This window comes from Macrobrachium rosenbergii, chromosome 14 (genome assembly GCF_040412425.1).
Source record: "Macrobrachium rosenbergii isolate ZJJX-2024 chromosome 14, ASM4041242v1, whole genome shotgun sequence".
In the NCBI taxonomy this organism is placed as follows: domain Eukaryota; kingdom Metazoa; phylum Arthropoda; class Malacostraca; order Decapoda; family Palaemonidae; genus Macrobrachium; species Macrobrachium rosenbergii.
The window spans coordinates 28,802,384-28,817,607 of record NC_089754.1 but is presented as its reverse complement, the minus strand read 5'-3'; the positions used below and the strand labels follow the sequence as shown (position 1 = coordinate 28,817,607).

Below are 15,224 nucleotides of genomic sequence, written 5' to 3'. Positions count from 1 at the left end.
AGTGAGACCAATTCGGCCTCTCAAATCCGAGCCCATTATTAGTGGAAAGGACCAAGTTCGGAAAATGAAAATAAACAATCTCATTTTTAAAAAATGAGAGAGAGAGAGAGAGAGAGAGAGAGAGAGAGAGAGAGAGAGAGAGAGAGAGAGAGAGAGAGAGAGACTTCGACAGGTTGCCAACTCGCTAAAGGTGGCTACCATATCCCTCAGTTTGGTACAGAAGAGTTCTGAATCGTGTTAGGCGTTCAGTTGCCCCTGAGCAGTCGTTGAGGAAGGTGGTTCGCAGCTCTGGCTTCTAGCACTGTAATGGGGGACCCTTCTTGACGAAGATGATGATGTGTACGATTGGAAAAAGAGTGAGGACAGAGAACCTTCTCAAATAATTAGACAGTGTCTAATGAATTATATATACACTTTGTCGTACGGACATGCAGAAACGTTATTAACGAATTGCAAAATTTCTCCCAAGTTTCGTAGATGAAAAGGAATACTCAACAGAGACACTGAATTTCATAAAAATACAAATTTCTTTGAAAAGAAAATTTAACCAGATGTAGACTCGATTGAAGGTAAGCCTATGTGTATATTGAGCATGTTTTCTAAATTTTGATTTATAATTTTTTTCAATTGTAATTTTTAGTGAGGTGGATTTCTAGATAGTTTTAAATATTTTGTTTTACATTATCGAATCCTAACTAAACACATATCAGTTTCATTGTAATTTAAGTACTATATATATTCTTTTTTACATTTTTCAATGATTTTTTAAAACTTACTAAAGTTTTCGATGCGAATTAATCAGACTTCAAAAATTTCAGGACTATTCCATAAAACCATCTTTTAGAACCCCCTAAAAAGTTTAATTATATCTTAAATGCATGTTAAAATTATTTGCTTGATTAAGTGGCAAGATATAATTAGTTTCGTTTACGATTGCAAAATTCATCAAACGTAAAATGATAATTTGGTGAAATATTATATTTTCCAAGCTTAGATTTTACAAAATATCAACCCTCAGTCTAATTCTCTCTTAGTGTAGAGACAGACAATATAGAATTTAAAATAATAAAACGATGAGAATTTACTTTTAAAATTTTACTTGATAAATTGTCTATTTTCCAAGGAACATATTCGCATCATTAAGCCACGAAAATGACTAATGATTTCAACCCAATAACTTTTGAAGTTACAGTCTCAGTCATTAATTGTAAATTTCTGAACCCTTTCTCCTTATATCTCATTATTAGTGCAATGCAGTTAGATCATTAGTAATTATTGCTCCACTGAACAATGCCCTCTATAACTTTAGAATGCGTGTATTCAAATTTATGGTATAATTCAGTATTACTTATGACTTACCGTTTTTACTGTAATGGAACTTGAATATATATATATATATATATATATATATATATATATATATATATATATATATATATATATATATATATAAATTATATATACATATATATATATTGTGTGTACATAGTCTGTGAATGTTTTATTATTATTATTATTATTATTATTATTATTATTATTATTATTATTATTATTATTATTATTATTATTATTCAGAAAGTATTTTGAACAAAACCTTGAAATACTGAAATTTTATGAAAAATATATTTAAAAATCTTTCAAAACCATTGACAATGCAAAATGAGACCTCTGTAAGAGAGCATTAATAAAGAAATTATTAAATAAAACTGGAACACTTTCATCATACTTTCTATATGAAACATATTCAACCCCAACCAAAAATAAAAATCTAAGGCACTCTTTTATACATTTATATATACTTTTTAATATTCCTTGGCTTTAGTTTGCGGTCGTGTGCTAGTAACTGATAAAATAAATTGAGTCACCTAATTCCATACCTGAAAAATTTGATATTGTGACATTCAAACATAGTGAAAATTTGATATTTTCACTCTATTTGAATGTCACAAGCGTAGGGTAGATAAGTCAGTTTTTTTTTTTTGTGGGGAAGGGGGGGGGCGGGATTTGAGATGAGAGAAATTCCAAATTTACGAGACAAGGGATCTAGAGAGAGAGCATCCAATCAGGCCTTCACGTCGGCTGTCAGTCTAGGGCGCCCCTATAGTATTTGATTAAGCACCCTGATGTGACAGACGCGTCTCTCTCTCTCTCTCTCTCTCTCTCTCTCTCTCTCTCTTCTACACACAGTCCTCATTACACAAGTGATAGAGCTTTGGGCTTAAAAACTGAATTATTTGAGTTCGATTCCCGAAGCGAACGAGAGGAAACGCCATTGTCAGGTTCCTTAAAATTCCAGTGAGCTCCTATTGAGCTTTTGTTAGTCGACTGTTGTGGGTCGTTGCCCAGATGGAGGTATTAAATAGGTCAGGTTCGTGTATCTTAAACCCATGTTTTTTTTTTTATACACTTTAATGCTACACATTATCATTCGATGTTTTATATAACAGCCCTTCCATCTCTCTCTCTCTCTCTCTCTCTCTCTCTCTCTCTCTCTCTCTCCAAATTCTGGAAGTCTAATAAATTTCCTAGTTAAGTACCATTTCTTTTCTTTCAGAATCTCTCTCTCTCTCTCTCTCTCTCTCTCTCTCTCTCTCTCAAATTCCCGAAGTCAAATAAACATACTTGTTATTTACCATTTCATTTTTCAGAATCTCTCTCGCTCTCCCCCCAAGTTTTTTGAAGTCTGATAGGCATTCTTGTTCAGTACCATTTCATTTTAAAACTCTCTCTCTCTCTCTCTCTCTCTCTCTCTCTCTCTCTCTCTCTCTCCAAATTCTTGAAGTCCAACGAACTTCCTTGTTATGTACCATTTCATTTTTTTTCAGAAACTTTTCTCTCTCTCTCTCTCTCTCACTGGTCTTCCCAAATCCTGAAGACTAATAAACTTCCTCGTCAAATACCATTTCATTTTTTCAGAATCTCTCTCTCTCTCTCTCTCTCTCTCTCTCTCTCTCTCTGTGTGTGTGTGTGTGTGTGTGTGTGTGTGTGTGTTTGCCAGCTAGCCTCTCAATCCTACTTTGAAGTGGGAGCCCCCATTAAGCTGTGGAGAATCCGACAGCAATGCTCTTACGGGATCTCTGTGAGTCGTTACTCTGTTTCAGCGATTACTCTTGTAAATTTTCATTGTCCTGACATTTTCTTATATAAAATAGTAAGAAAGACGTCTGTTCTTTATTTGTTATATCTATACTTTCTGGACAGAATCGTGTTTTGATAGTTGTATTTATATTAATGCAAATAGAGAGAAACATAGTTTTGATTAATGTCAGGAAAGTGACTTCTCAAATGCAATTTTGTTTAGCGGCTTCAACTTTAGAAAGAAAAAATTTATGATGCAAGAACCTGTATAAAAATGATTTCAGTTTAAAAAATCAAGCTTTATTTTAATTTGATTTTAGTGTTGATGTTATCATGCTACTTGCTCTGATACGGTTATTATTATTATTATTATTATTATTATTATTATTATTATTATTATTATTATTATTATTATTATTATTATTATTATTATAAACTGAGTATATATTTGCTATTGTTATTACAGTTCTCTGCTCAACTTTATATGGAATATTGCTCCTTTCCCGTGTTATCATCTTCAACGTTACATCTTTCTGTTTTTTCATCTTTCAAAGCACGAGAGAAAGATGAAAAAAAAGTTAATTTACCTCATCTAAAATGCCTATCAGTCAGCTTGCATCACATACATTGCAAGTTGCATGATTTGCAAACTTTGTGGGGAAAACAGTAAGAACAAACAACTCCTGCTGTATTTTCAGATTGTTTCAGTCTCTGTATTTATTGTGTTGTGAATGTTTATGGCTGAGTGAAATACTGTTTTTTTTTTTTTTTACTAATCATTTGGAATCGATGTATGTCTTAACCATACGCAATTAAGTAGAGAAAAATCCAAAATTAAAATAATTTCATTCTTGCATGGACAAGTCTTTAAGTTTACTATTAAGGGAACAGGAATACTTACGTGGTAAATAATTTTAAGTAAGGAAATTTTTTTATGATTGCTTTCTTATATCTACACTTTTTTATTTGCACTCACAAACAGTACACACATACACACACACAGACACATACACGCACACACCTACACACCCTCACACATGAACCGTATGCTCACGAACATGGGTGAAAATCCATTAATTGTTATATTTTTCAAAGTCTGCAGGGCTCTCACTGAAGAGTTGAGTTGAAACAGAAGTTTAATATTTTATTAAAACGTTTCATTCTCCCTAAAGAATTCTTTCTTGAGATACTCTCCTTCATTTCCGTTTTGAATAAAGGAAATATAAACGCCATTACTTTAAGTAATTAAAACTTTAGTCAAGTGCATGTCTCATTTCTTTATCTTTTCTTATTTTCTTTATTGTTGCATGTATGTCTGTATGTATGTATGTATGTATGCATGCAACCTTGAAATCACCACGCTGTTGGTCCAGCGTTCGACTCTCCGACCGGCCAATGAAGAATTAAAGGAATTTATTTCTGGTGATAGAAATTCATTTCTCGTCATAATGTGGTTCGGATTCCACAATAAGCTGTAGGGCCCGTTGCAAGGTAACCAGTTGGTTCTTAGCGACGTAAAATAAATCTAATCCTTCGGGCCAGCCCTAGGAGGGCTGTTAAGCAGCTCAGTGGTATGGTTAAACTAAGATATACTTAACTTGAAATCACCAGCTCACGCAATCTGTATATGTACGACAGGGAAATTGTATATGAATCTTGAATCTTGACCAGTCCTCTTGAAGATGTCCTACAAAAATCAAGACGTAATCGGTCAAGATTGATGCTCAATGTTTCATTTTGCCCCGTAGTGTATGTATATGCATATGAATAAGTGGACGATAGGAAAGCTGTCCATTTATGTTTGAGGGGACAAAACTGGTTAACCTTAGAGTGTGACAACTTAATAATAAATGGAAAACTTATGACACAAATTTCATTAAGCAGGTAAGATTGGTAACTGAAGGATTACTAGGCGAAGAGCAGTGCGTGTTTGGGCTAGTCAAAAAGATGAGTGTATTACGAAGCGAGTTCGTAGAGGAAATTTAGACTAAAGAGACAGTGGCTAACACGAACCTAGTAAAAGATTATAACAGAAATCATAGGCTCTAAGACAGGAAGAGATAAGAGATATAATTATTTTCAATGTTAAGGGACATGAAATAGTTTTGGAGTGACAGGTAGAGTCACTTATGTTTACTGATTATACAGTTGTTGCTGACGGTGTAAAACTATTGCAGTAGGAGGAAATTTAAAGTGAATAAGAAAAGAATATTATATAAATATATATACAAAGACAGAGAGAGAGAGACTTCTCTCTCTTCCACCACGACCTTCCATCTGCCGCTTGATGGAAGAACAATTGAAGAAAAAGGTTTGAGAGTGAAAAAAACCGGACTGATTCGTCTCCTAACCAATGCAAATCTCATGACTAGACGCCTGTTGTATCTGAATATCTCGCCACTTGGTCCCTCCTCCTCTCAACTCCGAATCGACTACGAAGGCAGTTGATTCCAGCTGCTTGATCCATTCGTCTCCTATTCAATTTCACCAGATGCACTTCCAATTCGTAAAGAAGATTTGGGTTGAGGGAAAGTGAACGAGTTCATCAAATATTTCTTGGGGAATATTTAAAGTTTTCAGCTGGACATATGTTCCACTGGAGAACAGAGGTGTTTTGAATGCACACACATATCTATCTATCTGTCTATCTATATATATATATATATATATATATATATATATATATATATATATATATATATATATATATATATGTATATATATATATATATTTTTTTTTTTTTTTTTTTTCTCAAAACTCCTCGGTTTTCCCACTGGAACATATGCCCAGCTGAAAATCTGGAATATTCACCTGGAAAAATTTGACGAGTTCTTGTACATTCCCCCTCTGGTGAAGCTGAACACACACACAGACACACACACACACACACACACACACACATATATATATATATATATATATATATATATATATATATATATATATATATATATATATATATATATATATATATATATATATATATATATATATATATGTATGTATGTATGTATGTATAAAAGTAAAGTTCTTTATGTATATAAATCTCCTTTAAATGTATAACCTCCTGCTATTTGTCTAAGCAACTCATCAGAGAACGAAAACCGTGTTATACACCTGCCAAAAAAAATTGAGTTGTGGACACAATTAGTGGTCATTATGACAGTCAATGGGACAATGCCAGAACCCCTCCATGAAGTGACATTGCATTTTGAGTTCCCCTCTGGCTGTGAGAGAATACAAATTGCTCTTCATAAAATAATTGCTTCCATGAATATGCAAATTTATGCCGGATGTCTTTATCAGTACTAATGCCACTCCTCTCTCTATTTCCCGCTGTTCCTGTCTGGCTGAAATGACTCTCTCTCTGTAACAGATGAACTGTTGAAGTGTGTTGGTGTATGTAATTTATCTGGCTGTCTATAAACGGAATTGTTTTACTGGAGGAGTGTGAAGTTTTACTGTTGATTTACTAGTGTTACTATCTCTGTTGATGTTGTGTGTTTTCAACAAGCATTTGTACTACAAAACAACAAAAATAAAAAAAAATTAGATATAATCAAACGATATAAATGTAACAATTTAAAATTTGATAATAACTTTGGTAAAAAAAATTGATTTACGCGTCTTTCTCGGTCACCACTTTTGAGTTTTTAATGTGTATCTTAATATCTTTCAATGGAAAGCTCGTGCTTTCAATTGTTTTTAATAAAAAAGATAGTGCTTTTAGGTATATGTTAGATTACATTCTCTTGGTACTGAGAATTACTGAGATCCTCTGCTAAGCCAATTTTACCTATGAGATATGAATGCTCGAAAGAAATAAGGATTTCAAACGGTGTTGCTCCTTTAAAATGTTACAGTACTCACAGCAATCTGGCTTACCTAAATATGTCACTAACAAAACAACAGATTTACAAATTTCTGCTCTGGTTAGATGAAAATCATATTCACAATATTATGGTTTAGCTAAATGTGGCGTTACAAAATAAAAATAACCCAAAACAGATTTGCAAATTTCTGCTCTGGTTAAATCACCCAAAAATAATGTTCGAAAGAAATTAAGACTGCAAACGTCATTTCCCCGTAAAGTCTCGTTCACAGAATTTGGGCTTAAGAAATTAAGTCATTGAAGATGAAGAAAATTACCAAAAGAACAAATTTACACATTCCTCCTCTAGTGAAATGATCCAGTAGAGCCCTATATATACACATCCCTTCCAGTTTCCAGAACGCCAGATCCGACGTGTACAGTTTTGTGGATCCATTGTTGTAGGGGAAAGACGAGATTGAAATTTCTTTACCCGGCGGAGACCTCAACTGACCGTCTCTCGTTTCACAAAACCCATGACTGGCCTGAGGAAACCTTTCAGGACAATACTGACCTGCTGGGATTTGTTGATGTTTTCCATTTTTGTTTTTTTTTTTTTTTTTATTGGGGATGCCTAAGGAAGATCTTATCCTCTCAATCATCTTGGTTCTTACATCGTTGATAATGTGAGGTGATTAAATGGCAATTATGTACTGTACTTTACTATCTTCCTCTCTGCCTTTATATATATATATATATATATATATATATATATATATATATATATATATATATATATATATGTCTATACACACACACACACACATATATATATATAATATATATATATATATATATATATATATATATATATATATATATATATATATATATATATATATATATATATATATATATATATATATATATATATATATGCATATATATATATATATATATATATATATATATATATATATATATATATATATATATATATATACAGTATATACACATATAACCATAGACAACAATTTGTTATTCTTGATCAGAATGCCATCACCACTTTAAAGATTTTATGCAGTCCATACACTATCGTTTGCATATTAATTGTTTATGCAGTAATACTGAAAAAAATCTTTATTGCATTTACTAATAGTCCTTTTTTTTGAGCTGCCTGTAAATAAATAACAACAAAATATATCATTGAAACTGATCGTGATTGACAGAACCGTGGCTCGTCATTGTAATACTGTGACCATATATTATTTTTACTTTTTAATGATTTGAACAATTATTGATTTTATTGCCTCGTTAGTTGGCTAAATTATAGGAGATAGTGGTATTAGAACGAACTTTTTTATATTCATCACAATAGTGAAGGGTTTGGAAATATTTTGAGATATTTTATTAAAATAGAATATGGCTGTATATACCTTTATAGTCATTTCTGTTTGTTATTTTTACCTTGGGAATGTGTTCAAAATATTTTTATGAATCCGTTGCTATAAAATATCTTTTTGTATGCATGTATATGTAGTTAATGATTCTTGAAATATCAGTAATTAACCAAATCTTATTTCTTTTCAGGATGAAGTCTCTGAATTTAGAGATATAGGAGGAATTACAGATAAGAGATGAACAACAACAATGTAGCCAGACTGAACAAGTCCTGGTGGAAATCATTTTACCTGCTCTATCACATACGCGACAAGTACCAGTCCCAAAAGTTCCTTCGTGTACATCATAACAGAACACCCATCAGTCCAGAGACCTCTGGCATTGCATCACTGCGATGGAGTTCTTGATGATCTGCAAACTCTGCGTTAACATATGCTTCATTGTAGAGCTGTTCATCACTTGGATGAGGATGGTAGACGGCGCTTTTCCTAGTGACCTAGAAGCAGAGTCCTACAACGCCACTTGCTACGAGGGTTGTACCTGTGGCGACTTGAAATCTAATAGGTTTCAGAGGATTATGTTGACTTTCAACTGCTCTAGCATGAATTTAAAGTCATTCCCAAGTGATATACCCAGAGATATTCAAGTTTTGGACCTGAGGGCAAATTCAATTTCAAAAATTCCTGAGAGTATTGAAAACTTGGAAGAATTACAGGAGTTAGATTTATCTGGGAACAGACTGAACTCAATGGGACCTGGGGTGTTATTTACCAACGTGTCAAAGTTAGTGTACCTAAACTTTGGCAAAAATGTTATTTCTTCAGTAATTCGTGACAACTTTGTGAGTCTCGGAAACCTAGAACATTTGGTCATTTCCAATAACAGAATTAAAGGCTTAGACAATGAAACACTGGTGGAGCTGAGCAATTTGAAAACTCTTGATCTACAACATAATCTCTTTACTCACATCTACAAGGAGTGGTTTCTTGGTCTGAAGAGTCTTGTCATACTTAATCTTTCCTACAACAAAATTCAGAGCATACCCCCATCTGTCTTCAGAGCTATGGGGTCACTGGGGTCTTTATATCTGACTGGGAATGTCATTTCCACTATTGACCCAAGGGCCTTTTCAGGACTTCTAAATCTGAAAGTGTTGGCGTTGGAGAGTAACATGCTCTCGAGAATCCCAACAGCTGCGTTCCAAAGTCTTCCAGTCTTAGAAACACTAGCAGTAGACCAGAATCCCCTCAATAAGATTAAACCCCTAGATTTTTCTCATCTCAGTGTCATCAACATTAGCCTAAGCCGGATGCCTGAGTTGGCTATCATTGACGCAAAAGCCTTTTATAACCTAGTGAACGTCACTCTGATACAAATAACAGACAATAGGAAGCTTACTTACATTGATCCTCTTGCTTTCATGAACGTTGATTCGTTGAGAAAGCTTCACCTCAATAACAATAATCTCCAAGGGCTACAGAAAGAGATGCATCAGTTTTTGCCTAAGGGGCTGCAACTATGCATTCACGACAATCCATTCAGATGTGACTGTAATGTGAGATGGCTTAGAAAATTAGTCAGTAAAGATAATACCAAAAACATAACCCTGTGTGAGGCAGAGCATATATCTTGCCAGACACCAGCTGAATATGAACACAAGCTTCTGAAGTACCTTGATATATCAAGATTACCGAAGGTTTGTCCTCCAGTAGTTCTAAACTTAACCCAGGCACAGTACATTGTTGGGCAAATAGGTGAGAGGCAAGTCATAGAATGCCGAGCTCTTGGCTCGCCTGTTCCGCAGCTACATTGGATATTGCCAGATAATTCACTGGTGAATTCCACTTTGAATGAAATTACTAGACGATTCTTCCCTCCTGGGACTTTAGTTTATTATCACCTGGAGCCAGCGGATAGTGGAACTTACACTTGCGTGGCTCAAAACGCCGTTGGGAGCGCGAGAAGTTCCGTAACGCTAAGTGCAGCTGGTTTAGATATTTTCCTGTTTCCTGTTCATGTTATGTCAACATATGTCACATTAGTTTGGAACGGGACTGAAAAGCACGCATTCCCTTCATACAAAATAGTTTACAACAGAGTAAGTGATAACGGGACAGAGTTAGAGGAGAAGGAAGTAATCGAGGTAAGTCCATCTAGGAAGACTTTAACCATCAGACACCTGAGGGCTCAGACGAATTACCAGTTCTGCCTCGGTTACGAAGACGGCACTGGATACTGGCTGGAAATCTCCTGCTGTTACGTCACCACTGCAGAAACTGAGATGAATTCAGGAGGAATCTACAGAATATCTTTGCTAACAGTGATTGGTCTACTGGGAATAGTGCTTCTCCTAACCTGCCTGACGATGTATCTCATCTCATCTCTCTTGAAAAGCCACAGACACAGATTTTACGAGACGCCTGACAAAAGCACAGACAGCTTCAAGATCCCGTTGGTCGGTCTTTACAGGCCTCTTCTGCTGGGGTCCTGACAGTCAGCTGGCCGTTTCAGTGGCCTGGTTCCTTGCTGTACTCAGAAGAAGCCTCCTTCGCCAGTGAGGTCGGTTTCCACGATCAGATCTCCAACCACCTCCACTCTGTACGACCCTCTAGAGGGAAGTGCTTACCAGACTCAGCCAAGTGCATTTGGGGAGCATTTGTCTCCTGAGCCTTTGAGGTAAGTTTCGTACCAGAGATTACAGTTCTCTGGAAAAATGTACGCATTAAGTTTATAGATTCTATATTATTAATCTTTAAAGTAATATATATATATATATATATATATTATATATATATATATATATATATATATATATATATATATATATATAATATATATATATATGTATGTATATATATATATATATATATATATATATATATATATATATATATATATATATATATATATATATATATATATATATATATATGCCCTTGACAGAATTTCAAATGTGTACCTCCAAAATTAGAAACTATAATTGATTAAAACTTTTAACCTTGATTTAGTTTTTAATGAGAATTTTGTAGCATTTACTACCTAGAAGTTTAATTCAACCTCAAAACAGCTGTGGTTTATATGCCTGCATACTAAATAGATACATATGGGAGAAAATTTTAAAAGCATTGCAGGAATGTCATATCATTAAGCAATCTAATTGTTGATTTTATTAATTACTTACTGAAAACGCGAACAGAAATTACGTAGCTTCTGTTTAATGATTTACAAATAAGCGTTTCTGGCAGTGTACAGAAAGTCATTTTCACTACTGGTCTTCGCATTTTGAACCAAACGATAATTATTCCCATCCAAATATCTCCCTTGCCTTCTATTCCAGCTCTTGTAGTACGCACCCCAGTGGCCTGAAGAGTAATCTGGAGTCCACGTTGCAATCTCCAGACCTACTTCTCTACACTGTCCAGGTGGACACGCTCCCTGTCATGAGAGAAACACAACTGTCTTCTGGGTAGAGAGAGGAGAGAGAGAGAGAAAGAACGAGTCCGTTTCACGAGACGAGATAAAAATACCTAGAAGGAAATGGTGGTGAGTAAAATACCGAAAATCTGGTGTCACATTCGCACCTGCCTTTCAAATTGCCTTCCTAGTGGTCGACTTACAGTGACGCGACTCGTGAAAAATTAATTTTCCTTCTTGACACAACGCAGAAAGTAGTCCTGAATTCAGCAGATTTTTTCTAAGACGTATTTCTTAATGGTCAAATTACAGTGACATGATTTGTGAAAAAAAATGAATTTTCCTTATTGTCACAACACACTTATTGGTCGACTTACAGTGACAAGACTCATGAAAAATAAAGTTTCTTTCGCGTCACAACACACAGAAAGTAGTTCTGACATCAGCAAACGTTTTCTAAGACTTTTTGGTAAAGATGTATAGAAGTTATTGACGTGTCATAAAATCATTTTGGAAATTGAAATATCTAGTGTTAGATTTCGTCATGCACGTTTTGTGAAATATATTATCGTAGAGTGACAGTGGTTATAAATAATTGTCGATATTACTGAAATGTCATTCAAGTTGTAATATAAGATGCCTTATATAAATACAAAGCAACTCACGTACATAATCAGTGTTAAAGATATAGTTAGGAGTAAAGGAAAACAAGTTGAAAGTGAGGCAAATTTACGTCAAAAGAATTGAAAATTATTGGATGAAAAGTGGAAGGCATAGAAATGATTTCTTCATTTCACGAACACCGTGACATCTTGGAAAAATGAGAAATATATAAATAAGTACTGAAATGATAAAGGTGTGATTTAAGTGCAATGAAGAGAAACTGGGGTATAACTCTTCGGTGACCTCAAGGGTAAGCAGGTTAGAACTCTGTAAATACAAATGCCTACAAATTTCGTAGGCTTTTCAACGTGAAGTGTACATACCTATTTATGTGTGGGATTCCTTCCTAATTGCAGACGTCATATTTTTATTGATTCTCTAAATAAAATTCCTTACAAGTAAAGAACATTTAAGAAAATTAATGGTATTGTGTATATGACCATAAATTTGACCAAAAATTCATAAATCGTTCCAGTTCGTTTCGACTTTCTATTTGCACATGTGACCAATTTTAACTCGTATTGATTAAACTGAGAACATGCACTGTGTTCTGTGTATGACTGTAAGTATGTATGAATGACTGTGTACGTATGAATACTTTGTATATAATTATGGATGGAAATCTATGGATATGTATATACTTATTACTAATGTTTATCATGCCCTTAAATCTATGTGTTTTGTCAGACTTATATAAATTATATATGTATATATATATATATATATATATATATATATATATATATATATATATATATATATATATATATTTATATTTATATATATATATATATATATATATATATATATATATATATATATATATATATATATATATATATATATATATATATATATATATATATATATATATATATATGTATGTATGTGTGTGTGTGTGTACATATATACACGCACATACATATATATAGTATATATATATATATATATATATATATATATATATATATATATATATATATATATATATATATATATACACACATATATATGCATATATATATATATATATATATATATATATATATATATATATATATATATATATATATATGTGTGTGTGTGTACATTCATGTATGTATATATATATATATATATATATATATATATATATATATATATATATATATATATTCTTATGAAATCATCAACACGAAAGACATTTTCTGGCAAAAATGTGTGACTTTCAAGCTTTAAAATAAGAAGCTTTGCCTAATTCTTACGTTCATAATGTTCAATTTGCTATCAGAATAAAATGTTATTTTTACACAGAATGAAATTTATTATTGACCTCGAGTGGGAATTTCTAAGTCTCAGAAAAATTAATAGAAAAATAAATAGGTGCAGGTAGTGTTCACTTCGAAGCAAAGAGTTTTATTCCTCAGTCGCCAGCATTGTCAATAGCTTTCAGTTCTTGACATTTTAATATTCTTAGAAGTAGCTTGAAATAACAATGGCGTTCCTAATGCATGCAGCTTAGAATCTTATAGGGATTAAGACGTCACTTATATTGAGAAATAATTTAGCTATTATTGTAGGTTTCCTTATAAATGAGTCATATTTTTGTGTTTTTTGTCCTTGCATATTTATCCTATAATTAAATGAGGTGATTACTGATTTCATTTCTTGCCTTTAAGACCTATGCTTTCGTTTTAGGGATCAGAGTTACTTTTCATTTATTATAAATTGACTATTTCTGTAGCGTACATTACACTGTAGCCTCACCATAGACTGAATAAGCATTCCATGCTTTCTGCTCCCTGAACTTGACAATGTGGAACCCATAATTTCCCAAGAAAGTAGCAGTCTGTGCCAGGAACACAGGTAGCGACAGGTGGACACAGCCAAAAATAAGTCATACTGCATCCACGCGCATTTCAAGTGAAGGAACCCTAGATATTACAGTTGTATCTAATTAGTTCTAATTATAAAAAGCCTTTGAAGAAAGTGCACTTTCCATGGAGCTAATACTCTCAAGTTTGACCAAACCCTGAAACACTTTAACCCACTCCGCCAGTCTTGTGTTGGTCGTGAACTGTTATGGTGCTTGGGTAATGTTGTCGAGATCTTTCTGTTAATGCCGTCGACCATCAGGAGTATGTTTTGAACTTTGACCTTATTTTATTCTACTGAAAATTATTTCTGGAGATACGTTCAACAGAAGTCATAAATACAGTTTGATGAACTGCAAACCACAGCCGGATTGTGCATGTAATTCAATGGCTGGTATCATAGAACTAAGCTTCTTGTTTATCGTCAAAGTAAAGGTAAGTTCTTTGTATGAAATTTCATCTATAAAAATTTTTATTATTTTGTAAAAATTTATTGTGTACTTGTAAACCATTACAGTGACTATAGTGATGCTTCTGTATCTGATAAATGTGAAAAAGAACTTGGCCTATTCCCATAAAACAAAGGCATTTATTGTTATCTCTAGAGGCTTCGTTATTTAATGAAAGATTTTCTTGACTATAATTTCAAACACTTTCTATTTTCTTAAATATTCCCTTATCTTACGAAGCTTCTTGCTTCCTGTAAGGTTTCAAAATCAGGATCTTATACCAGACACCCCTTTTAAATGTATATTTATTTTGCTCATTTGCGTTGTTTCGTTTGGAGATGTTTTGTTTTCCTTTTTTTCATTTTAAGTGGTCTCAAAGTTGTTCTAGACATGCGACGCTTAAATTAAGCATTTTAGGAATAAAACCCGTGGTTTGACATACAAGTATGGGCGTTAACGCCTGTAATTCTAATATCATATGTAAAGGACATGCTACATACAAGTTATAAACATGAAAAGTTGAACGAAGCTATCTGGAAAATAGAATGCCTTCT

At 33.3% G+C, this 15,224-nt stretch overlaps 1 protein-coding gene across 1 annotated transcript; it reads left to right on the top strand.

Moving 5' to 3' along the window:
• Nucleotides 1-231: 231 nt before the first annotated feature.
• LOC136845849 (leucine-rich repeat neuronal protein 1-like) lies at nucleotides 232-13,058 on the top strand. Its single transcript, XM_067116254.1, has 3 exons — nucleotides 232-569; nucleotides 8,481-10,967; nucleotides 11,629-13,058. Exon 2 carries the CDS (start codon nucleotides 8,686-8,688, stop codon nucleotides 10,780-10,782), a length of 2,097 nt encoding a protein of 698 aa, XP_066972355.1. The 5' UTR covers nucleotides 232-569; nucleotides 8,481-8,685; the 3' UTR covers nucleotides 10,783-10,967; nucleotides 11,629-13,058.
• Nucleotides 13,059-15,224: the final 2,166 nt, after the last annotated feature.